The sequence below is a fragment of the Anomalospiza imberbis genome, chromosome 6 (genome assembly GCF_031753505.1).
Source record: "Anomalospiza imberbis isolate Cuckoo-Finch-1a 21T00152 chromosome 6, ASM3175350v1, whole genome shotgun sequence".
NCBI lineage: Eukaryota > Metazoa > Chordata > Aves > Passeriformes > Viduidae > Anomalospiza > Anomalospiza imberbis.
The window spans coordinates 52,546,277-52,572,762 of record NC_089686.1 but is presented as its reverse complement, the minus strand read 5'-3'; the positions used below and the strand labels follow the sequence as shown (position 1 = coordinate 52,572,762).

The 26,486-nt window shown below is 42.3% G+C and overlaps 1 protein-coding gene across 5 annotated transcripts in view; it reads right to left on the bottom strand.

The window, feature by feature from the left end:
- NELL1 (neural EGFL like 1) overlaps positions 1-24,978 on the bottom strand; it is a 282,863-nt gene extending 257,885 nt beyond the window's left edge. For 4 of the 5 annotated variants that reach the window (XM_068194180.1, XM_068194182.1, XM_068194181.1 and 1 more), the window contains exons 1-2: positions 24,771-24,978; positions 20,570-20,698 (exon numbers count right to left, since the gene is read on the bottom strand). In XM_068194180.1, the coding sequence (XP_068050281.1) occupies positions 20,570-20,698; positions 24,771-24,819 (178 nt within the window). In that variant the 5' untranslated portion in view covers positions 24,820-24,978. The remainder of the gene's footprint in view (positions 1-20,569; positions 20,699-24,770) is intronic. The other variant, XM_068194179.1, reaches the window with a different exon arrangement.
- Between the last annotated feature and the right edge of the window lie 1,508 nt (positions 24,979-26,486).

Sequence of the window (26,486 nt, the reverse complement as noted above, 5' to 3'; positions counted from 1 at the left end):
ATTTTGTCTTTATCTATTAGCTTTTTGTATCTGTACCATTATCTTCACCTAGCAGGTGTTATTACTGGTCAAAAATATTATGTAGTTTCTTTTTAAAAAGCTGATGCAAGAGATACAAAACTATGTCTCCCACAGACCCATAAATTCAACAATATCCAGTTTGCTATCTACAGAAACAGACAACCCACTGGTAGCACGTTCCAAGGCACAAGTAAGACTCAGAGCTAAAATGCCCAAGACCTGACAGATTAAGATGATTATCATTTTTTGATGGTTAAAAACCTTCATATCTTGTTTTTTTTTTCCTTAAAGGTGTTACAGTTACCAGAAATAAAATGTGACTTAACAAAGCTTTCAAAAATTCTTTCACATGAAAGCACAGACAGCGCTGTCAGTGGAACATATATGCTTAAACTTCAGTCAAGCCTTGCAAAGCACAACAATTTCTCATTATAGGAAGGCCCACATCCCACCACCTATCCATCAAATTTTATACAAAAATTTAAGACTCCTTGCTCAGAATCATCCGTGGTTCGTCAGTGCACTGACTATTTCAGTTAGAAACATACTTTGAAATATTTTGCTATTCTCTACCACCTCTTCATAGACAAGAGTATACTAAAACTACATGAAACACTGATATCCATTCTCTGTTGATTAAAATCAGTAAGAACCAAAGTTTTGAAATTCCAGAGTGTTGGGTCAAAACTACTGGGTAACAAATAGTATTTACAGACTGCTTTGCAACACTGTGCTAGTGTAATTGGTACAAAGGAAGTTATATAACCAGGCTTTTAGAAAATTAACACACTTCTAAGTACAGTGCTATGGATTTGGAAAACAAGTCCAGCCATTAGCAGCACCTTAGGACATTCCCTACTGCAAACCAGGTGAAAAATCTACTTACTGATGCAAAAATGTCTCTAGACATTTTTGCAACTGGAACTCCAGTGCTGGGAAGGAGGGGTTTTGAGGCCAACACTGTATGGCCCAGCTCCTGTCCCCATGCCACAGCCCCCCACAGTAACACCTGCCCTCACACACGGCATCCCCGGGAACGCCGGGTTCGTGTTTTGCTTGACTTCTGCAGAATATACCATACAAATGAGCTGGGAGCACAATCCATTTAGAATAAGAGCCTTCTATTTTCAGGTAGATTTTCACACTTCAAAATAAATAAAAAAAATAGAAAAAAAATTGAGAATACATACACCCCCTCACCACAGGTGCCTGAAAGGCAAAATACTTTTTATGCTCTCTATAAAAATAACTGTCTGCTTGTAATGAAATGTCACATTTCCTATATAATATAGAACAATATAGGTTTATACAGCAATCTTTAGTGAAACATCGCTCCATGCTTGAATGATAATGCAATCTCAGCAAAATAAATAAACACAGATACGACTTTCATATGCCCTTCTATGTGACTATATTTTCTTAATTTGAAATAGTGACTGTCTAAAGGGTTTTTTAAAACACACCAGTGTTTCTAAAATTAATCAAGGAAAGAAAGCAAGCACACTCAGTTATTTGCAAGTCCAAGAGACAGAAATCATCTCAGAGCATCAAGTAAAGGCAACTTTCTACCTTCAGCAGAACAAAAGCACAAGACACACCTATGTCAGAGAGAGCATGTGTGTCACTTGATTTTAATTCTTAAGCTGTGGGTCCAAGGAAGAAATGCCAAACACAAACCAAAGGTCCAATTTGCCAGAACAGATAACAATAACCATTTAGGTACTACCATCCCCCCTCCCTGGCACCATCTCCCCCACTGCCAGGGATGCCACCGTGCCTTGTCCTGGATGCCTTGTCCCCTGAGAGCCCATTCAGCCCCCATCCAGCACAGCCCTGCCAAGCCAAAAAGAGCTGCAAGAGGAAGCAGCACCCAGGACTGCCCTGACACAGGCACTCAGCACCCACAGCACCCTGCCCAGCTGCAGCAAGCTCCTACACCCTGAGCCACACAGGAAATTTTACCCACAACTGGAACTGCTCACAACACTCACTATCAGCACCTTCAAGATAAGTCTCAAATTTAGGTGTGTTTTCACTTCCCCATAAAACCAAATGAATGGTGATGCTGCTCTGGGGCCAACAATGTTGGGCCAAGCTTTACCTCACATATATAAACCGTTCAGTTATTTCAGTGCACACTAACCCTAAATACCAAATGGAATTAGGTACAATAACTCAGGATCAGCATCAGTCCTTACTCCACCCGATTTAGACCCTCAAGTCACATCTTTGTGTGTGGATTCAATGCTCTATGCATCACCCGCTCTAGCAACTAAACATTGAAACCTCAGGCTTCTGCCATTTGTAACCCTGAACACATTAGAAGCCCCAGTTATGAGAAATTCAGGAGTTGGCATCAGCTCCATTAATAACAGTGTAATAAAATCACCACCACAGAGAAGCAGACGAAATGAGTTAGACAAGGAAAAGGACAATGCTAGAAAAGAAAGCAAAGGTCTTGCCAAGCCTCCTTTGACAGTGACAACAATTCACAGCACAAAGGGAAATACATGACCATTTGGGATGAAATTTTAAGTGATGAGAAATGTGCAATAGTTGTTAAAAGCCATATCCCAATTCATCTGGGGAATAATTTTTCTTCAATAGATGCTTCCATTAGAGGAAAAATACTAAAATTCAGTTCTGAACCAACTAATTTTCTAAAGCAATAGGTACATTTTATCATTCACTAGCCTGCTTGAATACCTTTTACTTCCCTTGGCAGAGAACATACTGCAGAACACATAGCTTTATTGCTAACTTCAATCATTTTAAAGCTATTTGCTTCAACATGCTTTCAGTAGAACCATTGAACAGTCACTCTGGACAAGCAAGTAGAAATTAATCCTGCAACAGCAGAGAACCCAGATTTAAGCTATAGTAATTAAAGAATTGAATATTGCAGGTTTTTTGGCTTTTACCTTGCTATGGGCAAAATTCAATAAAACTGAAAACTATATTTAAATAAACAAAACAAACAGAAAATCACCCCAGTGCCCCACTTTTTCTTAAGCCACCAGCTTTACAAAAATGAAACCAAGATTAGAAGGATGATCCAAAACTAGCAACTCTCAGTGTAGGCAGTTACTAACAGTTACTGAGGATGAAAACACACAACAGCATCACAGAAACATTCTTGTTCACTTGAACAAGCAGGTGCTTCACCAAAGCCTCTGAGTCAAGTGGGATCCAGTGCACTAACCCCCTTCCTGCACACTGGTCTCACAAAAAATCTTTTGAAGAACTGGTAAAAACAATTTAAAAAAAAAATCAAAACCACAAAAAAAGCCACAAACACCAACAATGCAAAACACTAGTGATAAATGCCCATTCCTACTTGCTCCCACCCTTCTAAAAGCACTCTTCAGTCCACACAAGTCACAAACAGATGCAAAAATCCCCAGAAGGATGATAATGCTAATTATGGGGATCTTCTCCAAAAAGAATCATTTCACTGCCAAGCACAGAAATGCTTCAGGTACTTGTCCTTGCCTACCTACCAAGGGCAAAATGTAGATGTCAGCAGATACCACCAATTTTTTTGTTTTGAGCTATGGGGATAAATTCACATAAATTTCTCTTTATATGCTAAGAAAATAGAAGACTTCACAACATGCCCTTGTGTCAGGAAAAGGCCCAGAACCACATCCATCCCTCAGAGCACTTTGGGAGCTCAGTTCAGTCATGAGCACTAAGGCTCTAGACAGCTCACACCATGATGCAGAGACCCACATGCCTGCACTGCTTCCACCCAGGCTAAATGATGGGGTTCAGTAAGCTGGGGGTACTGTCAATGGAAAATAAATGTAGATTTATGTTAAGGTGCTAAGCTGGCACTTTGCAGCTCTCTGGGGATGCTGCACTTGAACAGTGGGGTCTAGAATCAGCTGTTCTACCTGCCAGCAACCCAAAGAGATGGGTCAGAATACCTCCCCCTTCTCTGAAAAACTATGCTACCAGGGAGGACCAAAGAGGGTATGATGTATTCTCATAAGCATCTCTCTGCTTCTGAGTATTCTCGCCAGCATGAAAAGACACTGTAAATGTTTTTGCCTTGCTAGCTCCACTCAGAGTCAGTAATAAACAGTAGGAAATCATGTTCAACAGCACAGCTTTCTAAATTATGATTATGCACTGTAAATCACTTTTTACATGTTGCTTCAAACAGTGTTTCTCAAGAATAAGATCCGTCTGCAGTGAAATGCTTGGTGATTTTAATATGCAAACCTCCTACAGAGATGATGTCTCATTTTAATTATTGTTTCGGTTTAATGGGTTTTCATTAAATTAGAGGATGGAGCAATTACCAGGGTGAACAGCTAATGTCACAAAGGTAAGTTCCCATGACTATACAGCAAAAGCAGTTCCGCTAGAGAAGGTGGAAAAATAGTGTAATTCAATGTAAACTCTGCTTTTGCATCATGCAAAACTACCCCTGGCTATATGTGCTCATTTATTGCTGTCATTTTGATATACATGTTTGTAAACTAGTTTACAAATGTGTCTCTCCTAACAAAATTCATCTAGCGTTTAAAATTATATATACATATAAATAAAAATCCTTTCAGGAAGCCACTGCAAACCCAGCCCTAAAACTCCAGATGCCAAGGGCAGGAGAATTTTGAGTCACTGAAGAAATCAAACAGAGAATACTTATCAAACCATAGTTTCTCCTTAACCACTAATTTAGCTGATTTAGTGGCTTAGTATCAGACTCTTCACTTCTTGAAAATTGCCTTCACTTGAGCACCAGCTAGAGTGACCATACTCATGCTAATTAAGTAGATGTCAGAGAGTTCTTAAGTCCTTTGTTTGCTTTATCAGTGTTTCAAACTGAACCAGTCTGTAGCAGTTGAGTACTCTGGAAGGAACAGAGCAGCAGATTCTGCACAAGACCTGGAAATGAACACATGCCAAGAGTGAAGGCAGCCACCGGTGCTTCTCCAGCCCCAGCCAGCCAAAGGTTCCTGATGTGGCTGAGCAAGCACAGGGGCAGGAAGCTGCAGCAAAGCCTGTATCGAGAAAATTTGTGTAGGTCTGTCTCCTCCCTCCAGGGCTTCCTCCTTGTCTTTTTCACCCACACAGGCAGAATGAGCAAGGAAAGCACTGGAGTCAGCAAGGAGAAGCAGCAGCCTGGTTACACTCCAAGTCCAGCAACTGACACTGTCATCAACCCAACTGGCTGCCATGGACCGAAATCAGACACCTGCAGTCAGCCAAGGGCCTTTGGAGCAGGTTTCCTGCTGTCAACAACAGATACCACTTTGCTGAGGCTACACTTCACCTGTTACTTAAGGCTTGAACTTGAAATTTCAAGTATTTTAAGCAGCTGCTGAGCTCATCTTCTCAAGTAGGCTCCCTTCTTTCCTCAAGGGATTCATGCTGAAATCAAGACTGTTTACAAATGGTTGATCCCTTAAATTAAATGCTTCGTTGAAATGCTCCAGTAGTACACTATCACTAAAAGCACATAATCTGCTCTTAAATCATGTGAGTTAATCAAATTACATGTGTTGTCAGTTAATTAGTTCAGGAGTCACTGACACTATCAACTTTTCCACTGTTTACCTACATTAGATAAGGTTATCACGTTGCTGTGCCTATAAAGATTGCTCTTTGCCAATTTGGAAAATAACATTTTAACAGAGAGAACATGGACTTAAAACAGCAACACTGTGAACAGGGCCAGTGGCAACACTGGGAAAATTCAGTAATTGTCAAGAACCATTCCCAGTGTGCTATCCATTTTGCAGGAGGAATACTGGCCACTCCAGGGACCTATTTCAAGAATATATTAAACACTAATGTCACACACAAATAATGAGCCACTCAAAAATATGGCTTCATGCAAAAGCAAGCTAAACAATTTTTTTCCTCCCCTTCTACAAAGCATTTTCAAATATGCTTGAAGTCACACAAAAATATTAGAGATTACTTTTCAAAAAATGATAATATATACCAAAACTTGCAAAAATACATTCTGCATTTGTTTAAAGGAAACTTAAGGTAGTACCAGAAGGTGAGGAGCCCTTAGAACGAAAAATCAGACACGGAAGACAAGTTTTGCAAATAACTAATAATTGTAGGTTTGGTCTTATTTCCTCCCACTATACCTCCAAGTGTGTTTGTAATCCAGAAATAAAATATAAGGTTAATAGAAGAGAGAGACTGATCCATTCATATTTTTGAGCAGTATGTAATAATTCTGATTTCTCATTTAGCACTCTTATTTCTTCTACGTAATAATAAATACTGCTCATAATTTATGGCAACAATACTAAAAGAAAAACCACAAGTACTTCTTAAGTGCTTTATGATTCCTAAGTTTACTATGAATTTAACAGATACAGTCAACAAATAACATATTTCAACAAAATTTTAAGATCCAGATTCCACGGGAGCAGGAAACAAGAAGAATGCTAAGTTACTCTGACTTTGTTGAAAATCCCAGTCTAACTTCACCAAAGCCATACAGAAATTAGAATTTGCCTCCCTGGTGAAAACCTGCACTCTTAAATGTGTAAATCAAAATACTACTTGAAATAGTTCATTAAAAGGGAAGTTTCAGCTAAGCAGAAATCTGACTTGGGTTTCTTCAATGTGGAGAGAGGTTACTATGCCAAATGCAGCTAACAGACGTGGGTACACATAAGCACATGTTTTAATTTCATTTTATCACATGAATAATCCAACTAAAGACAATGAAATTATCCTTGAAGTTTGAAGCAAGCGTATGCTGAAGTGCTGTCTTGGTTCAAAAACTCTCAAAAGACTTGACAGTCTAAATAGTTTTTTAATTACTTTTAAAGCATAGGTCATGTATTGCTGAAATGTTACAATTTCAGGGGTTTTTATACTCTATAAATGTTTTATACAAGCATTAGACAACACGTGTTTCAGGAACTAATTCACCCTTTTGTTTTCCTTCCCTGAGGAAAAAAATCACTTCCAAGTTATTGCTAAAGCAAATTAAATCCTGGGTGTCTGTTTTATTTATTAACTGCATGATAATAACATGAGGCATAATACATTTGTGAGAGCCCTTCTCTACTGAAGTATAATTTCTGAATATAAACATAAAGAGGCTGACAACAATATTCTAGATGTCTTTCTTTCTTGGAACATACATAGGCACACATTTATATTTTCTCCCAAAAAACATGTAAATGATATTGGTGAAATATTTCACAACACCCACAACAAAGACCCATATATAGCTAACATACTTAGTCATTCTCCATGAGTTTTACGTTATTTGAGAGATTTAATAATTTCTTTTACAACGTCACAATAATAACTGTTTTATCTTTTTACACCATAATTATGATTTGGACTATTGCTTTTCTTATTTCACCCAAGCATACCACAACTCATGAATAAAATATGACAACTTTGATAGCATCCATTGCTGTGGGTTCATCCATAACAGGAAACGTGATTGGGGTACTAAGAGCTCCCTTTTACTCCATAAGCTTTTGTTTCTGAAAATAAGCTTTAATTCAAATAGAACTGCTTCGTGTCCCTCCTCTTCTGCATTTCTTGTCGAAACCAGCAATAATGTTTAATTTTATTTTTAATGATTACATTTTCAAGCGATTAGGATGGCACGAAGCAAGGTGGGCAGAATATCCTGTCTCCAGGCATTCACAAGACATCAAAAAACATTAAAAGCAATGCCAGTATCAGAGAACAAAAAGCTAAAGCAGAGGACATGACTTAAATATGAGAGAAATGCTATTATAAAAGCAAAGCTCTTTTTTTTCTGACTCCATAATTAATTACAATGAAGGAAACCTAAATTTCTTCCACCATTTCCCAAACAAGATCACTGTAACTAATACTGCAGGGTCCTCCTACCACAGCCTGTTAGTACATTCCCTGAAAAGGAAGGCTTGGGATAAATGCAATATATGAGGTTTCCAAATCATCAGCATTTACCAAATTATTCTACAAATATCATGTTTTAAGGCTGTGCTACTTCGCTTTTCAAACAGCACGATGAGCATCTGTGGAGACCTTCACAGACCATGAAAAATCATGACACATACACACACAAATCCCACTCCTCTCCCACACATCTTGGCTTTATTTTCCCCAGTCCCCAGGAAGAGGCTTTAAAATTTCAGAATTATTATTCACAATGAGCTGAAGTAGAGAGAGAGAAACAGAGGATGATATGAATGCCATCTGTACAGTCCATCTTAGAAGCAACAAGTATTTAAACTCCAAGATCCAGTTTTTGTATGTGTTTCACTCTTAGAAGACCTTTATGTTATGTATATCTTTATGTTACATTCCAGTTCACAAAAAGTTTTTAAAAATTAAAGATGTAATGGAAGGGGGCTACACAATACAGAACTAAGCTTTACAAAAAAAATTTACCTCCTTTGGAAGTGTCTGCTCCCACAGATGCCAAACAGAAACCTCAGAGCTTCAGAGGGAGGAGTCACCTGTATGTGCAAGGGAAGCCAGATTCCAAAACAGCCCCTGCAGCTGCAGTGATCCTGTACAATTTTTCCTATTTACAGTACAGGGGACCCACAGCAAGCTCAGCTGTAATTTAAGAAATGTTACCACAAAGGAGGGAGGATGGGGGACAGAAAAGCTGTAATGAAAGACTTTTAGGAAGCAAAACCAATTCTGAGCTACAGTACTTACTGCTCTAAAATAGTGATTCAAAGATCCCTGTCATCAGAATTACAGGACCAACTATTTTAGCAGATATGCAGCCTATAACTAAGGATATCATCCCATGTTGGAGTGGGCATCAGGTACCAAAACCAATTTTTGCCCTTTGTCATGGTTTGACACTGGCACGATGCCAGCGCCTCCATGATAAATGTACCTTTTTAAATAATTGCTGTGAGATGTGATCAGGAACAGAGCAGAGCAGGCCCAAACTTAGTAACAAAGGAAAGAACTTTATTAAACTACTACTACTATAAAAACTACAAACACTAAATCCTGGATGAAGACTTTCTAAAACACCCCTCCTCCCCCCACCTAATTTCCTAACAAACTCAACAGTGAGACACCACCCAGGATCCTGATCAAGTTGCTACCCTTCAGATATTCAAATACTCAATCTTTCAAGGGAGACAGGAGTCTCTCTTGTGCCACAGACTCCCCAGGAAACACAATTGCCACCCTTGTGTTTCCATGTCACACATGGCAACCGCCCGGAGAAAATCTGCCATGGTGACACTCTCCTTTCCATGTCACACTGCTCTCACCACCGTGCATGGACAGACTGCTCATAGGGCTCTTTTAAGGATGCTTTGCCGTGGACCAAAAGAGACAACAGCTCAGTTTCTCATTTTGGGACTACAGTCCCCCCCATTTTCCCCTGGGGCTGAGGGTTCAAGAACAGAGGTCTTCTTCTCCTCTTCTTCTTCCTTGAAGATAGAGGGCCTCTCCACACCTTCTCCAACTCTCCTCTGTTCTCTCTACTCCTCTGCTGGTAATCACTGAAACAGGTCTCTTGACCCACCAACGCACCCCCCTAAGTGCCTCTTCTGTTAGGAGAATTTGGTTCAATCTATGGCTAACAAGAAAAGTCCAGCCACAAGCCACTCCATCATCTCCTCCCACTCAAAAATTTCCTCTTCCAACATCTCAGATCCCAGACTGTCTCTCTTCTACTTCAAATCAAAGAGGAGTAATATTTTACAAAGCCTTCATTTCTCAGGAAAGGGTTAAAAGTTCAGACTCCCTGGACGGCTGATATCTCTGCCCAGCAGCCGATTCCCAAGGCCAAGGCTGGGCGCCTTCCCCCCCCCCACCTCCTTCTCCTCCGCGCCGGCAGTTACAGGTGCCGTCCGGACTCCCAGTCTCTTCCCTCTGAGGGGGGAATGACAAAGGCATCTCCGCTTCTCTCCACCCTTCCGTCCACAGGAGCTGGCTCGGTTCCAGTCCTTCTACCCCTCGGCTCACCTCGACCAGGCCGCATGGCTTCCCCTCCCCCACCCAGCCCCATGCCTGGGCAGGGGAGGTCTGCACTGCACCCTGACCGGAACCAAGAGAGCGAGCTCTTGGGAGTTCCTGCTTTTAACCCGCTGTGTTCTCAGAGGTGTATCCCTATCTTCAGTGGTCACTTCAGGTGCCAATATCTAAACTTGACCACTGATTGGTTTGACTCAACTTCCTGAAAAAATCACTTCCATGTCAAACCACGACACCCATTCTATTAAAAAAAATAAAAATCTAATGCACTCTGTATCTTTGAATAGGCCACAAAAGGCAAGACAATCACATGATATAACACCATAAAACCAGCACAGTATGACATGAATACTTCATGCCATTTATGTGGTGAAAATGAAAAAACAGCAGCAAAAATGTCCCCCCTTGTGTGCCATTTATACACCCACACCACAGGTTAGGTTGTTCTAGAATTTGGCATAGAAGAAGTAGGTTGAGGTCTCAAGTAGCATCTAATCTTTATTCTTGATAGATAGTTCAAGACAGCAGGATTTTTCACCACAGTAAATGGTTCCTTCATTAGGCCTGGTTGTATATGCCTTTGTGTACTTCTTTAAGGTATAAAATCTCAAAAAGAAAACTCATGAAAGTAATTTCAAATAACACCACTTCCTTTTAGGCAAAAGATGTAGCTGTGTTTAGAAGTAATTTAATCAAGTAGGCCAAATGTAAATATTTTGCTCAATTATTAACAAGTTTCTACTAAAATTGGTTTAAAATTTAAGATATCACCACCCTTGGGGTCAAAATACACAATAATAAGCCACTTTGTTTCATTGCCTACAGTAAGAACCCAATTATTGAGCAGTGCTCTTCCCATCCTCTGCATTTCAAGCAGCTTTAGCTCAGCAGTGCCCTACCAATGCTCCAGTTCTGCCCTCTTTTAATGCAGCATCTGTCCAGCAACCCAGAGCTGCAATATGAGGTGCAGGGGCTTGGGCAGGATTCTTTACCCAGGACCACTCAGGGACTTGCCCCAAGGCAGCACTACTCAGGTGCCAACTCTGCTTCACCCCAACTTCCCACAGCTCTGACAAGCACCTGGGCCCATCTGACAAGATGCTATGGAATATTCTTACTCCACTCTAATACTTATTTACTAAATAAGGAGCTAGTTACAGTATGGTATGGCTTAAGAGTATCCGTTTGCCAAAATCTTTGCATGAAAAAGACAGTTTTTGTTGTATTCTTATTTTGATGAAGATACAAGACAGTCCAACCATTAGTCCTGCTTTTATCTGAGTTACTTTCACTGTAAGGACCAGATGCTCACATGGTGTGGAACACCCTTACTAGCAGTATCAGAAACTAATTTCTGCATCCCCATCTCAGCCCATTAAAGAGCAAAGAACTTTTCTTCATTTTCTGCTTATCTTCAAGACAGGACTTTGTCAACAAGTTGCCAGAAGTTTTCAAGGCTTTTAGCACACTATAGAAGTATTTATCCCACTTCCCCTCTGTACTTCCCATCGTAGCAAATGAAAATAGATAAACAGCACAATTATTGTCTCCCAGGAAAGCAAAAATAACTGTCAAGGACAGAGGCAATGTGTGCTCAGAACTCTCTCGTAATCATGACAGACATTATGGGAAATCCAAAAAATGTCAAGTAACAGAAGGCAGCATGACAGCATTCAGGACGGGGGAAAAAAAAGGTAAAAGTAGAAATTGGTCACTGTTGTTTAATGTGACTAGGTTTCTATTTTAGTCTACACTTACTTGGAAGCAGGGGGCAGGGGTGTTTGAAACAAGAGAATACTGAAGGACAAACTCAGAAATTATTTACAAGCTATACCTTCACATCAATATGTTGGATAAATTTTACACCTAGGCAAGTTTCTAACATAATTCAAACATTAAACAAGGAACAGCCAAGACAGGATGGATATATAAGAGTATTTTAAAAACTACCTCTGGGAACTAACAAAGTTAATAGTACTTTATGTATTTTCAAAGCCTCAAAGCATTGTTTAATAATTATGTCTCAAGTGATCTTTAATTTCCTCCATTGAAAATGATTCATCTCACTCAACTCTTCCTTCCTAGCTCATTGTATTCAATTCCAGATTATTTCTCTGTTCTGAAAATGGTTTTTGCAATGGAAAAAAGCCTCACTTAGACTAACAAGTAAATGGAAAGAAAAAAACTGTATTGTTTATACAAAATAAAATATTACCTATATTAAAAGATTAGCTATATTAAAAATATAGATACATAATTTATAAGTTAGGCAGATATTTGAATTAAAGTATCACAGGAAATCCTTGCTCAATCCTCTGGGGATGAATATTCCAAAACCTTTCTTAATTACAGGATCACACAGCCAGTGATCACAGGTCACAGTCAGTGCACAAAGGAAAGAACAAAGAGTAAAAACTATTTAACAAACAAGGATCTTAAGTTCTGCTTTATTTTTATTGCTTAAGACTCACCTTGAACAGTAAATCCACCATATTCAAATCCTTCTCTGAAGGCAGAACACACCAAGCTAATTACCCCAGCACAGTATTTGAGCCTTCTACAAATATTAGTGAATTCTCTATATCACTGTTGTTAGAGGAATGGGCAGTTTTACAGCAAAAGTAAGGTTCTAATTCACTAATACAAACCCCCACATTATCCAAGCTGCATCCTCCAAAAGCACTTGTTAAATAGAAGTACACATCACGGGTACTTTACAGCAACACCAAATCTAAACTTTCTGTGCTTTTCCTGATTATGCTGCCTTAATGCTGCCTGTACCATAAGCAAACCTTCACCTAATCCTGCTCTCCTGGCCCAAGTCTTTGTGTTTCCCATCCAGCCACAGCCCTGTGCCTCTCTCTCCAGGCTGCTTCTCCAGCTGCTGTGCACAGTTCCCCTTACTACAATCCCTGCACCCCTCTTCCCCGTCCTCAAGTTAAAGTCCTTGTATTGTCCTTGTCACAATTTGCCTGCTTCCTTCTTGGCCTCCAGCTCCTCCACCCAGCTCTCCCCTCACCAGGCCCATCTGAGGCCATTTCCTGGCCCTGCCTGTCAGAGCTCACCTCATCCAGCTCCTTCCACCTGTGTGCCCAGTACCAGCCTGTGTCCTGCTGGCTCTCAGGGGAGCCTGCTCATCCCAACCACATCCTTGACACTTGCACACTCGGTCCTTGGTGCTACACTTCCAGCTTTGAGTCCCCCTCATTCCCAGCTTCTACAGAGGGAAGGCGTGAAAAGCAGGGAAGGAAGGGGTAAAAGCAGGACAAGCACTCAAGACCCCATGAAGAGATCAAGGCCTGCTGATGGACACAAGCCCAGAAACTCTCTCCATCAGGGAAGTCACACTTTCCTCCATCCTGCTGGGTGCCATCAGTCCAGCTGTTGGCATCCTATTTAAATTTTTATTTTAGCAGTGCTTCACAGAGCAGCTCTGACAAAGGGCTAAGACCTCTGTCAACACTCTAGGATGGAGGGCAGCTGCCACAGCTCCTGAGGAACAGGCTGGAGCTGGGAAAAACAGGGGAACATCATGGGAACAAGGGATGAGTGTGGAGCGCCAGGGAGGATCCCATTCTCCAAGAGATGGGCTGGGCCCTATTTCTCACAACTCCCCAAGCCTCCTTCATAGGGACAGACACACACTGGCAGAAGAGGTGTCCATGGTTGCCTTCAGAATCAGCCCTGAAAGCAGATGAGCTTTGAGTAAAGTACCAATTCTGCCATGCCCAGGTGACAGGGGAATTCTCAGAAGGGATAACCTCAGTGGAAAGCCAAGAGAAACAGCCAAAATGAAGCACAGAATGCTACCACACCTGAATGTGTGGTAGGGGCAAGATAGGGCATGATAGGGGCAAGAGGCTGACCCACACCTCACGAGTCAAGGTGTTTTTACTGACACATACAAAGGTTTTTTATCTGATGGCAGCTGCCTCTCCATGAACTCACGACCCTTGTTGGAAAGGAATGTTTGTTTTGTTTTTTCACCAGGTATTGCCCACCATCACTTGGAGCCTAGGACAGGCAACATGGGATTAAACCCCAAATATACCCACTCCTATAGGAACCAGAGCAGGCCTACACAGTGTGGCACATCAATGGCAAAATACCTCACTCTGACCTTTAAAAAATAAAATAAAAGCCACAGGTTCAAGGAGCTTGTAGAGTTTCCACAAGGATAAACCTCTGGTGAACTGCAGGACACCTCTGTGAGGGGACATACTGTTGGTTCTGGCCAGCCCCACCTCAGAGAACAGCCCAGCAGCACCTCAGGCAAAGTGCATTTTAAAAGGCAAAAAAAAAAAATCTTGTCCAGCTGGAGGGGGGCAGCTGTGCAGGCACAAAACCAAGTGATGGTGGGCAATACCTTGTGAAAAAAAATAAAAATAAAACAAACATTCCTTTCCAACAGTGCAAGGGTCATCAGCTGCTTTGCCAACTGTCCCAAAGCATTTGGAGGAGGGGGCTGCCAGCAGCCTTGGGTATGCCCAGAGGCTCTGCACCAAAAACCCTGGTGTTCCCACCAGATGGGATATTTGGATACACCACCATGGAAAAGGTACTAGAGCTACTCTCTCCTGTGACAGGGAAGAGAAGGCAGAACTAAGATTTCCAGCCACCATGTTTTGCCTTCCTAATTTTTCTGCTGCTGTAAGATTTCTACTCTGTAAAAACAATACTGCTGATACTTAATATTTGCTATAAATGTAGCAGGAGAGATCCCACAAAAAGCAATGACTCTTGTCTCATTATCTCATGTAAAGAGGGACTGATGCCTGAATTCCAAAATTAAAGTTTATCTCTCCTACTCACTGCAGACCTCCCACCACCTGCCCCAGGAAGAGCAATGACATGTTTCCTCCCTGAGCTGTTATCTACTCCCTCTCATCCAGTCCCTGGATATTTTCTGAGCTCTGCAGCTCACACATATTGCACATCATGCTGGCATAACAGAGTTTAACCCTTCAAGTGGACTAAAACCTTGGCCATAGCACCCAGACCACTGAGACTGAGGGTGAGAAGTTCAGCACAGATGGACAAAGGCAGCAGCCATCACCTGGTCTTGGAATTCAGTGAGCACAGCTCAGTGCTGAGCTGCTGCCCCCAAACACAAGAAGCATATCCTGAAGACTGTCCTACCAGAGGCAGAGGTATTTTATTCCTGATAAAAAGGGTGTGTGCCAGCTCCTGATGACAAGATCAATTTAGGCAGTTGTTCTTATCCACCAGCCTCAAAACATGGCAAAGTTGGCCAGCATTCAAAGCTCTTTCAGTTCAGCACTGCAAAACCTGACATCTTCGACTGAGATTCCTGGAGTGTAATCTGGAAACACTTCTACTCTTTAAGTGAGGAATTAGTCTTAAAAAAGCCAGGATTTGTAAAACACTGAAGGAAAATGCCAGCAGAGAGGATTGCACTTCTTCTGGAAGCTCAAGAGTCTTCTGGGAGGCACCTCTACCCGCCTTGGAAGTGCAGCTTTGATCTCTCTTTTGGCCTGAAGCAGGACAGTCCTTTTGTTTCAGGAACTCAATAAGTTTCACTCTTTTTCTCACAAAAACACTGCCTTTCTCTATGCTTTAAGGTACTTGTTATTCTTTCACCTTTCCTGTTGGAGCCACGACTGTACAGAAAAGAACTCGGCAGTCTATAGTACAAAGTGGGAATAAGGAGCATGACTGAACTCTGTGTTGCAGGAGCTCCAGGCCAGGTGTTTCTCTTAAATCCAGAGGCTGTTTAGTAGAAGTCAAGAAACAGTCAAGAACAAAGCACTGGAGATCTCCAGACTTTGAACAGTACTTGGAGGTTTCTTTTGCTGAGTGCGAAACACAGTATATGTAGTAAAAAGACCATTCCTAATTTAAAGGCTAGGTTGAAAAATAGTGCCAGATTACTAGTAAAGGAAACAGCAAAGCCTTTCAGGGGTGGGGGGGAATTGTTTTGTAAGTAAAGGTTTTAAGTCTCTGTTAACTCCAAAGAGATGTTGCAGGAAGAATTAAAAATAAATAGGCATAGCTGACAGGTTGTAAAAGGAATAAAATTTTACTTCCACAACACGAACTGAGCATGGAATAAAAGACCGGTTAAAGTAATCACATCATTTAACAGCTAGGCTAAAAACTGGTCTCAGTCTGCCTAGAAACAGGCTGACCAGTTAACATCCTTTTGCCTTATTTATCATCAGAGCTTTCCTCTGCCACTGAACTCAAGATCCTGGTAAGTCAAAGTCAGGACAAGCCCTACTTTCCTGCTATCTGAAACAGAGAACAGGACTGAGCCCTAGCAAGGGAGCTCAAGGTTTCTTAATGTACTATTTACAATATATATTATTTACATTAATTGTATTATCTACAGTTTACAGTATAATCCTGTTCTGATCCTGTTCATTTTTCATGCCTGTAACATACCAGTTGGAGATGTCTTATATTCAGTGTTTGTAAGATGTTATCGTAAGGCATGTTATCATTAAGTGAAAAGTTCATATTTTCAGTATATTTCAGTATATTTCTTTGAGACTTTCAACCCACCCCCACAACCATTTCCTTGAATTCATTGCCCTCCTGGCTGGAGGTGAGAAGATGTGGGTCAGACATCAGGGTCTTGGGTGCCCCATTCCCCAAAAGCACCCATCAAGAATCTCCACTCACCCTCCTTTGCCCTTTCATGCTAGAACAAATCATCTGCCTACAAAGACATCATCTCCCATGTTTGTGTGTAAAAGTTAATAAAAGATAAATAATTAAGACACCAGAATGTTATAGATCTTAAAAATCAGACTGTTTGCAGAATTGCAATTATGAGTTATATATCTGCATTTCCTCTAATGCACACTGTCAGCACTTAAACAGCTCTTGTTTTGTTTTTTTTTTTTTTTATTTCTTCATTCCCCTTTCACAGAGAATGGAACTGAAAAATTCAAATAATGAAACTGATCAATCAAAAATACAGCTAACAATCGAAGTCCATGCCCAGCACGACAACTCAGATGACTACAGTTAATTATAGGTTTCTATGCTTTTCTGAATTAGCAACAGATTTGCTTGCCCAAAGGCAACCCACATCTCTCAATTGCCACTTTGGTTCTACCATGCTGTCACACAATTTGCAACAGAGCTGAATTTGTTTCTTAGCCTATAAATCTGTTTCACACAGAAATGTGAGGTTTGGCTGTTCATACCAATATTATTAAAAAATCAGAATACTCCACCAGCTTTACTGGAATGGTCTCAGACTGAAATCAAAAACTCTTCAAAGAAAAGTCTTTCTGCATTTTCTCTAGGATAAATGAAATCATTACATCTCTCCCCAGAAACTCTGTAACAAACAGTATGTGATTTACGGTAAGAGAGCTATCACTGATGAAAAGTCAAATTTAAAATAATATTTTCCTTTTTTTGTTCATATTGCCCCCATTTTTCATTTCCTCTTTTTGCCTCTAAAGGCAACTGAAAGAATGCTCAAAACTTACAGAGTTTTCTCTTTCAAATAGTTTAATTCACAGAAAAATAATTGCTTGGGAGAATTCCATATTTTCCTGGACTTACTCTGGACACAGAACTGTCCGGATTGGGAAAATTACCATTTCTCTACCTCCAAGATGTAAACTTGCTGGAACACACAAAAGAACACTCTCAGTTTGAACAGCTCCAGTACAGTCATTTTAGAAAATTCATCTCACAAGACAGAAAATGTTCCACAAGGAGCTTTTATGTAAGCTCAGAGCCCCAATACATGCTGTCAAAGGTGGCAGGCAAAACTGTCATTGTGAAAACCACATGCCAAAGAACATACAAACTCTTTTCTCCTAAGCTAGGGAATCCTCAGCAGTGAAAGGCTGCTAAGGAAGAGGTCTTCTTATGTGGCTCCATGTGCAGCAATCGTCCTGCCAGGTGCTGCCTGCCCAGAGGCTCCAAGGCCACACTGGAGCAGTGGGGCACAGCAAGGCACAGCACACCTGACCTGCTCACACGTGCTAAGGACTAACCAGAGCAGAGCTGTGCTGAAAAGGACCATGCCTTCCAGGCTGGAATAGCTTCTCCAAGAGGATACAGTAATTTTGAAACCAAGTGCTAACTTCCAGGCTCTTCTCTCCTCTGGGAGTGTCATGTGGGACCATGGGGTTTTTTTATGGATCTCTGTGGAAGAAAGTATTACTTCTATCTTAGACATAGCAGTTTCCTATGCACTCTAAGTTTCATACTGGCTTTACTGTATGGCAAGATAAAAACCAAAACTGAGTACCTCCTGGTTCCAGCCAAAGGACATGGCCCACAGCCAGACTGTAACTGTAAAGTCACCTCTGCTAGTAAAAGGGAATCCATACAGCTGCCAACACACTGCTGACATTTAGCAAATAACAGATAGGAACAAGAAGGGAAGAAGACAACAGGGCAACTTCAGACTTCCATCCCAGCTGAATGGAAGGCCTTCAGCAAAGGCCTTCAGTCTTCTCACGACCCAAGGGCTGATGAGCTTTACTGAAGAGAGTAATTTTCCTGAGCCACCTTCCAGGAAGTTTTACACTAAAGGCGATACTCAAGAAGAGGGCTATTCCCGTGTGCATTAGCAAAAAGCATTTCTGTTCTGCAAATTAAAAAATGCTTTATGTACCTAACTACAGTCTTCATATTATTTATTCATTTCATATTGTGAATGTTTGTTTATTGCTTCCCATGAGCATCTATCTTTCAGCTTATTTATTCATATGGATTTTGTAAGTTCCACCTTTTTTACACCAGTCCTAAGTTCCCAAACTACAGATGGATGACTCCAAGGAGAAAAGAACAGAATATCCAAAACATCTTCACGATTAACCTGTCAAAGCTACTTTCCATATCAGTGGTCTCAATCCAAGTCCTGACAAACGCATCTCGGACTTCTTCCCTACAGCTCTGACCACCAGTCTGTGAAAACTCACCACAACTCACATTGCAACTCATCTGCGTGGAATAGCAATTGGAATTATTAACATATTTAAGTCACTGCAGTCCTTAGAGGAATGACTATAATATTATTTGTCCATTATACACAACCATGGACTCGGGGTATCAAGAGAAAAGAAATTGATATCTTTAAATGAAAAGAATCAATGCCGCTCTTCTGGACACTGATTTGGGAATCAGTGAAAATTAAGCTACTTGTTGTATCATAAAAGACAGTAAACAAATCCTGAGGTGGTCTCCAGAAGCAGATCTGCTCTGACTCCTAAACTGGCCTTGGCCAGATAAAGAATGAATTAAGATTACAGACCCACTTTCCTTATTATTTTCAGTAAAGTCAGCTAGCACTGCAGATCCAGAACTGAAGCTAAATCAGATCATAATCATTTGCCTCTAAAAACAGCTACAGAAGACAGATAAGAAAAAGGGAGACACTAATATGCACACTTCAACATTGACTAAAGCACAGTAAAGAAAAAACATAGGAAGCCTGTAGAGGAATTTCTGAGAGAAATGGGTCACAGTCTAGATGTGCGTGATTTATATGTTCAGAGTGAAGGCTGAGCTACCCCCGCCTAGGCCTCAGATATAGGCCTCGGTGAAGCCTTGAAGCCTGTGGCGCAGTTAAGAATAAGTTTGTGGCGCAGTCAGAAATTATGTTAAGGTATAACAGAAAGTACTGAGCTATCTAGGTGTGAATTAGTATAGGTCTGCAGTGTGAAACTTTAGCCACCTTAAGACAGGAACAAACAATGTTTGCTTGCCAATGAGAGTGTGCTCATGATTGTAAACTATCTAGAAGTGTATAAAAACTACTGTCTGTAAATAATAAAGGGAGAACATCGGATTAACCATATTGGTTCGGATCTGCGTTTGTTCCTGTCCAGCTCACCTTTTTATTTTTGGTCCCTGCATCAGAAGCCTCCACAATAAAAATGTTTCCAATAGTGCTTTAATTCACATGTTAATCTCAAGTCATATAAATGTCTTTCCTGCCTAATTAGCATATTGTAGCAACTCGGTGCTTCCATCCCATGGGACACTGTCCCTTAATCTATACCTTATTTAAATACATTGTAAACTACATCCAGAATTTCACTCAGTAAAAACAAAAAAGAAACCCCAACATCATTTTCAAACACTTCACAAACTTTATGTTAGAATACTTAATGAAGAGGGAAAAAAAAAACACATAGTGACTTATCTTGCCATTGATCCTCAGCATGGGCACTTAAATACAAAACTGTTCTATTTGGCCCCTTTAGCAGTTTTCACAAAGTTAATGAAAGACTTGTTACATTACCAATCAGTGTTAACACATGAAATGCCTTCTCATAGTTACACACCTTTAGCTATGTGTCTCTCTACATGTATATGATCACAGAGAAAAAAACCCACAAGTCCATCCATTGGAACCACTCTGACATATTTAGTGAGAAATAAATACTGGGGAGTATTGAAAAAGTACCCACAATTCCCTTGCAACTACCTGACAGCACACACACAAAAAAATAGCATCTGTGTTTCAAGAACTAATTCCAAGAAACAGAAATAAAAGAAAGCAATACTTAAGTAAGACCACCATTACAGGAAACCACTTAAGCATCAAAGCTCTCCCAAGCTCATGCAGACAGAAGCAAGATAAGAAAATCGAGGATGTTTCTCTCACCTTGGAATAAAAATGCTCTGCTGGCATTGTGTAGTCCTGACACTTGTGTTACCCCCAGGGTTGTATTCACCAGATCCAGCTCTGTGATGATATCAATTTGTAAGTCAGGATCCATTCCAAATCCTACAGCTGTTAGAGGCAGAGAGAGTTAGATCAATTTTTATTTCAAATCAGGTAATGGAAAGAATAGAGAAGAATATCTAGCACAGACATTTCTAGTACCTTCCCACTCACACTCACACTGTACACAGTAATTACTTACAAGACAGTAACTGTGCTGCAGGAAAGAGAATATAGTCTATTCCAAGTCTTTCAATTAAGCTATTTTCTTCCCAGAGATTTTACTGTACACTTGTTAAAACATTCTAAAACTGATACATTTATCCAGTATCTTCAAAAGACTAAAGAGTAATAAATAAAGAAAAGCATAACCATGAGAGAGATTTGCAGCATTCCTCTCTTGGCCACACTATTTCCAGGCAGATGTAAGGACTGAAAACTTCTCTCACATTTCCTACCTAGCTGTGACTAACTGACCAGGCCCACAGCTCATCACCTAAATGTAATCCATTTTCCCAACTAGACCAAAGGAGCATGGAGCAGATACGGTAGCAGGGCAAAGAACACCCTACTTTAGACTAGGAGCCTTGGGTGACTCATCAAGGTATTTGATACTGCTTCTGAAGCACACCTCTGCTGTTGCCAAGGCCCACATTCACTCACTCCAACCAGCTGCAGCACCTCTGGGCTGCCGGAGCACCTACTGGAAAAGCAGAAACCTAAACCTGAAATTCATAAAAGGCTTATGCCCAGGAAAAGCCTGGATACTATTCAATCTGGTAGAGACTTGATGGGATTGGCATAAAAGACACAGACTCCAAAAGTTTGAAAATGCTATATTGAAGAGTGCAGGGCAACTTGATGGTTAGCACACCAAATTCATCAAACATAGCTCATTTTTTCTAGGGATGGGAAGAGAGCATCCTAACCTCAGTGTTTCTCTCAACACAGCAGTAAGAGTGACATGAAATCTGTGCCTGAGACACAGGTCAAATATCTCATGTGGAATCCAAATACTTTCCTAATTACATTTTTCACTAACATCATTAGTAGTAACAGGCTCCAAGAATGAAATCCTGACACAGCTGAAGTCAATGCTAAAAGTCCCATTGACTTCTACGGAGCAAGGACATTACCTGTAAAGCACGTCCAGATTGATTTCCACTAAGTAGACTTCACATTCAGGTCTAAATTGATTGATTTGTTATTCTAGGACTATACTTCTGGATCATTTAAGCGGCAAGTACTCTAGTTTGATTCTTTGAAAGGCTGTGAGAAATTACTGAGGTGTACAGAACGAACAAGAAGTTATATATACTAGTCATAAATCTTCTGTACTTCAGAACTTTCTCTTTTCCTCAAGGATGAAAAGTTGATGGAATAACATGTTGTACTAACATAGAGGATTCTACTCCACAAGGGACAGAGCATTAAAAAATACTGAAAATACAGCTTTAGGAGGTCTCTAGCAACCTTACTCTACAAGGAAAATTAAGATCTAGAGGCATCTGATGGAACTGAAGCTCCAAGAGTGCTGATACATCCACACACACAGTGCTTACACGAGGATATGGGGATAAACACCTTTTTGTAGAAAATTAGAACTGGGAGAATATTAGAAAACCCAGATAAATTTCTCCAAAGGTAAAAACTTCCCAGATAATCAGCAACATCATTAGGCTTTTTGTACTAACTTTAACTTCCACCGTAGGCACTCAGGCACTGAATGATCACAACTGACACTGTCCACACTGGTGGACTAAAAACGCCTTCCTCTCCTGGAATAAAGGCCAGCACCAAAAGAAGAAAGGACTTGTTATTCCTCTAAGGTTTTCATTCAGCAGAAAAGCAGCACAATGTAAATTGTGTGAACTTACCTATCAGCAAAGACAAGTGTTTGCCATCCCTGTGAGAAACAGCGTATGCTGTCCCTCATTAGAAAGGGGTTACATCTATTTAGATCAGCAAGAATCTACTAATATGAAGGGAGGTCAAGTAAGTACTAAAACTTGCTTAACAGAAAGGACAGACTGTGTTCAGCAAGACAAATCTCAAACCCATTAAAGTAAGTGAAAACTCTGTCACAGCCATCAACAGGGTGGGGACAGAAACCACAGTGAGCAAGTACAGGCACTCCCATAAATCACAGTAGCTCCACTGTTCTATTAAAGCTGTTTATTTCACCCTGAATACCCAAGGCTCAACAAGTATACATCACTGTAGCTCCACAGGCTTTGATTTATGCCAACAAAGGATCTGTGTGACAGCTTCAGTGTGTTCTCTTCCAGCTTTTAAAATACTTTGGAAAGCAGAGGCCGTTTCTTGTGTGACAGTAACTATTTAGCAAGAGCCTACACTGCTTTAAATACCTAGTAATTTCCCTGAGCTGGGTCTTCAAAAGGCAGCAGGCACTCAAATCCAAGTTAATAATTAATAAACAACAAATCAGCAGCTTCAATATGATAATCAAGTCTCCTTTTCCCCTATGGTCACCCCCAGTCTATCAGAAAGATACCACATGCATATCAGCCATGCCTGCATCTAGTATTTTATGCTGTCTCTCTCCAGGGGAACAAGTAGCTGGAAATGCCATCTCTTTCTGAAGTAAAAATTAAGCATCAAGCAGTCTGCTCTCACTGGAGAGCTGTGCAATGCCTGGGCCCGATTCTGGATGATGTTTCTTTCAATTCCTATTTAAAGTAATTGGGCCATTCCCCTTAAATCAGTGGCTTACACAAGCAACAGTCCAAATGCTTCAGGCAGGTGGGCGGGAGTAGAAATCATCTCAGGACTTGGTGGATTCAGCCCAATGTGAACTGAAGGCACTACAGTAGATTAGAGGATTAAGCCATATCATTATGAATGATGTCACTAGGAAATCCCTAAAAGAAATTAATTCTCCCTTACAGCTCTGACAGCTTTTATTCTCTGCTTCTGCCTTTATCACTTACACCCAAGAACCAGCAATCATGCCATGCTCCATCTAGCTAATGTGCAGCCATGCAACATATGCAGCACATTTATGATCTCCTCGGCATGTGCAACATACTGTTTGGGGATGGAAAAACTTTTACTTAAAGCACATGCAATATAATCAAGCCATTTGCACATACGCACATGAAACCAATAAAATGGTAAAGAAGAGGCATTTTGCTCTCTCCTCTCACGTGAAACCAATAAAATGGTAAAGAAGAGGCATTTTGCTCTCTCCTCTCACAACTTCGATGGCAATTGTTGCACATAGAGAACTTTTAGAGTAGTAGAGTTTTGGGTCCTGTTGACCATTTAAAATCTGTATGCATTATCAGGGGTAACACCACTATAAAAGTGACTGGTTGTTATTTTCTTCCAACTATTTTTATGCCGCATCTCTCTGCAGATTTTGATGAGGTTATAATTACTATAAGAATTTAATTATAAAACATTAATTCCTTTGCACTTTTGACAATTGTGCCGGGTGGTTTCCCTGAGAACAGCTACAAGCAGCAAGGAGAAACGTGCCCCTCAGCAGCTCCAGGCGAGGAGGAGCGCTACTCGGGGACCAAGAACAAAGCCTTCGCAAGGTACAAGAAGCGGTACCTGGGTCGCGCAAGGCTGGAGAGATAGCGGAGCCGGCAAGGCACTAGCTGGAATAACGCGCTGGCAGTCGCATCACGCCCATACCGCCGCGCCCCCCGCCCGGTACCGCGGACAGCACCGCGCACCGCCCAGACACGGCCCCGGCCGCCCGCCGCGCACCGCCCGCCCGGACCCGCGCCGGCCGCCGCTGCTGAGCTCCCCGTCCCCGCGGGACGCAGCCCGCACGCCGCTCTCGCAAAACTTTCCCACGCCTACCCCCGGCCCCTGCGGAGCGGCCGCCCCGCCGGGAACGAGCCCGGCTGCGCCCCCGCGGTGCCCCGCGCCCGCTCCGCTCAGCGCAGCTGAGGATGCGCGACCCCGCCGCGGCGGCGGCCGGCACGGCCGGGGCGGCTCCCGCTGCCACCGCCTCCCCGCAAAGTTTCCGCCGGCCGCCGGCGTACCCCGGGCGGCGGCCCCGGCCCTCGCTCCCCGGGGAGGCGGCCGGGGCGGACCCCACCCCTTCCACGGAACCCGGCCCCGCGGCCGCGGCCCCGGCCCGGCCCGGCCCGGCCCGGCCCCTCACCTGCCCCGGCGGCGGCCGCACACGCCCAGAGGAGCAGGAGGAGACCCATCGGCGCGGCGCGGCGCGGGCGGCGACGCCCGCTCGCTCCCTCCCCGGCCGCCGGCAGCTGCTGCGGAGCCGCAACGAGCCCAGCGGAGCCGAGCGCAGCCTCGATGCGCGGAGCGGCTCGGGCAGGAGGCGGTGGCTCCGCCCGCTGCCCAGGCGCGGCCCCGACGCCCCCGCAGCGGGGGCTCCCCCGCCCGCCCCCCGCCGTGACGCGCGGCCCCCCCGGGCCTCGCCAGCGCCGCCGCCCGGCCACGGCCGCGTTCCGAGCGGAGCGGCCCCGGGCGGGAAGCCCCGCGCTACGCACCGGCCCCGCTCCCGCAACGGGAACCTCCCGAGCGAGAGGGGTCGGCCGCCCGCTGCGGCCCGTCCGGGCGGATGCGAGGTGCGCGGCGGCTCCGGGGCACCTGCCCTTTCTTCCCGTGCCTAAGAATCAACCCTCATTAACTATTTACTCTTAGTAATAATTTATGCCACGTATGAAGAAGCAAAAAGTTCTGAGGTATGATGCAGAAATCTGGGCCGTTCCTCAGCTTCTTGCAGGTCCTTGCTAAACTCCCTTAACTGTGCTTTAAACCTCTAACGTGATAAAGGGAGGTAAAGTATTTAAAGATACTCGAGAGCCATATGAATATCTGGTCTGATAGTTGTTCTAAAACCTGTCTTCAAGTATTTCTTTGCTCCAGCCTTTTAATTTGGCTTGGTGCTTGGCAAGGAGCACACTACCACATGCCTCTGTTATATGCAATACTCTTCCCTGCAGAACACCTGATTTAATTTCGAAGGACAGTTTACTGGCCCCAGATGATGTTCCCACCCTATCGAACAGGAGCAGAGTGAGATTTCCAGCTGATCTACAGTTGCAAGCCCCAGGATCGTCCTCTCTTCTGCTTCCCCTCATTGTGATTTTGTGTTGCACAGTGCAAATTCCAGCCATCTTCAATGTTAAATAGTAAGCTGCACATTTGGACAAAGTTAGGATAACACCATAAAAATCACGCCCATCTTAGGGGTGCAGTTGGATTCATACACATTTACATTGGCAAGAGCAAACAGCCTGACTTGGTTGCCTAATTACTTAACTAGTGAGATGTCTGGAAACAGCTGTTCCAGGCTGCCAGCAAGGTAATGCACTCCAGGAAACCTCTGGGGTGGCAACTCAGAAAGCACATCAGTAATTTATCTCCAGTGTATCAAAACAACTTTTTTTCTCAAAATGTAACTTTGCAGCTTCTTCCCTTTGGCTAGGGTGCCCCGCTATCAGCCACTGGGCAAGAGGAGGGGTTCACACATGGTATACAAGAGTGTGTGGCTATGCACAGATATTCTATATAACCATAGCAACAGGAGAAAGAGGCAATGGTACCTCAGCATGTGAAGACACACCCCTCTATTCCATCTGGTGACATCAGGGTTCTGCATAGCAGTTACTATCTGATTTTAGAGATTTCTTTTTGGGGAACAGGTCTGTATATCCAATTCCTGTTAGCTTAGATCTGTTTGTGTTTATCTGGTAGTAAAACCAGTTTCTATCTAGACACCAAATTAAATCTAACACAAGTTTTCCGTGTGCCACTTGATGCAGAGCCTTTAGTGGATAAAAAATTTAAACTGGTCATAGATAGATTCTCAAACTGATCTGTTTAACCTAAGCCTGGATTAAATGCTGTTTAT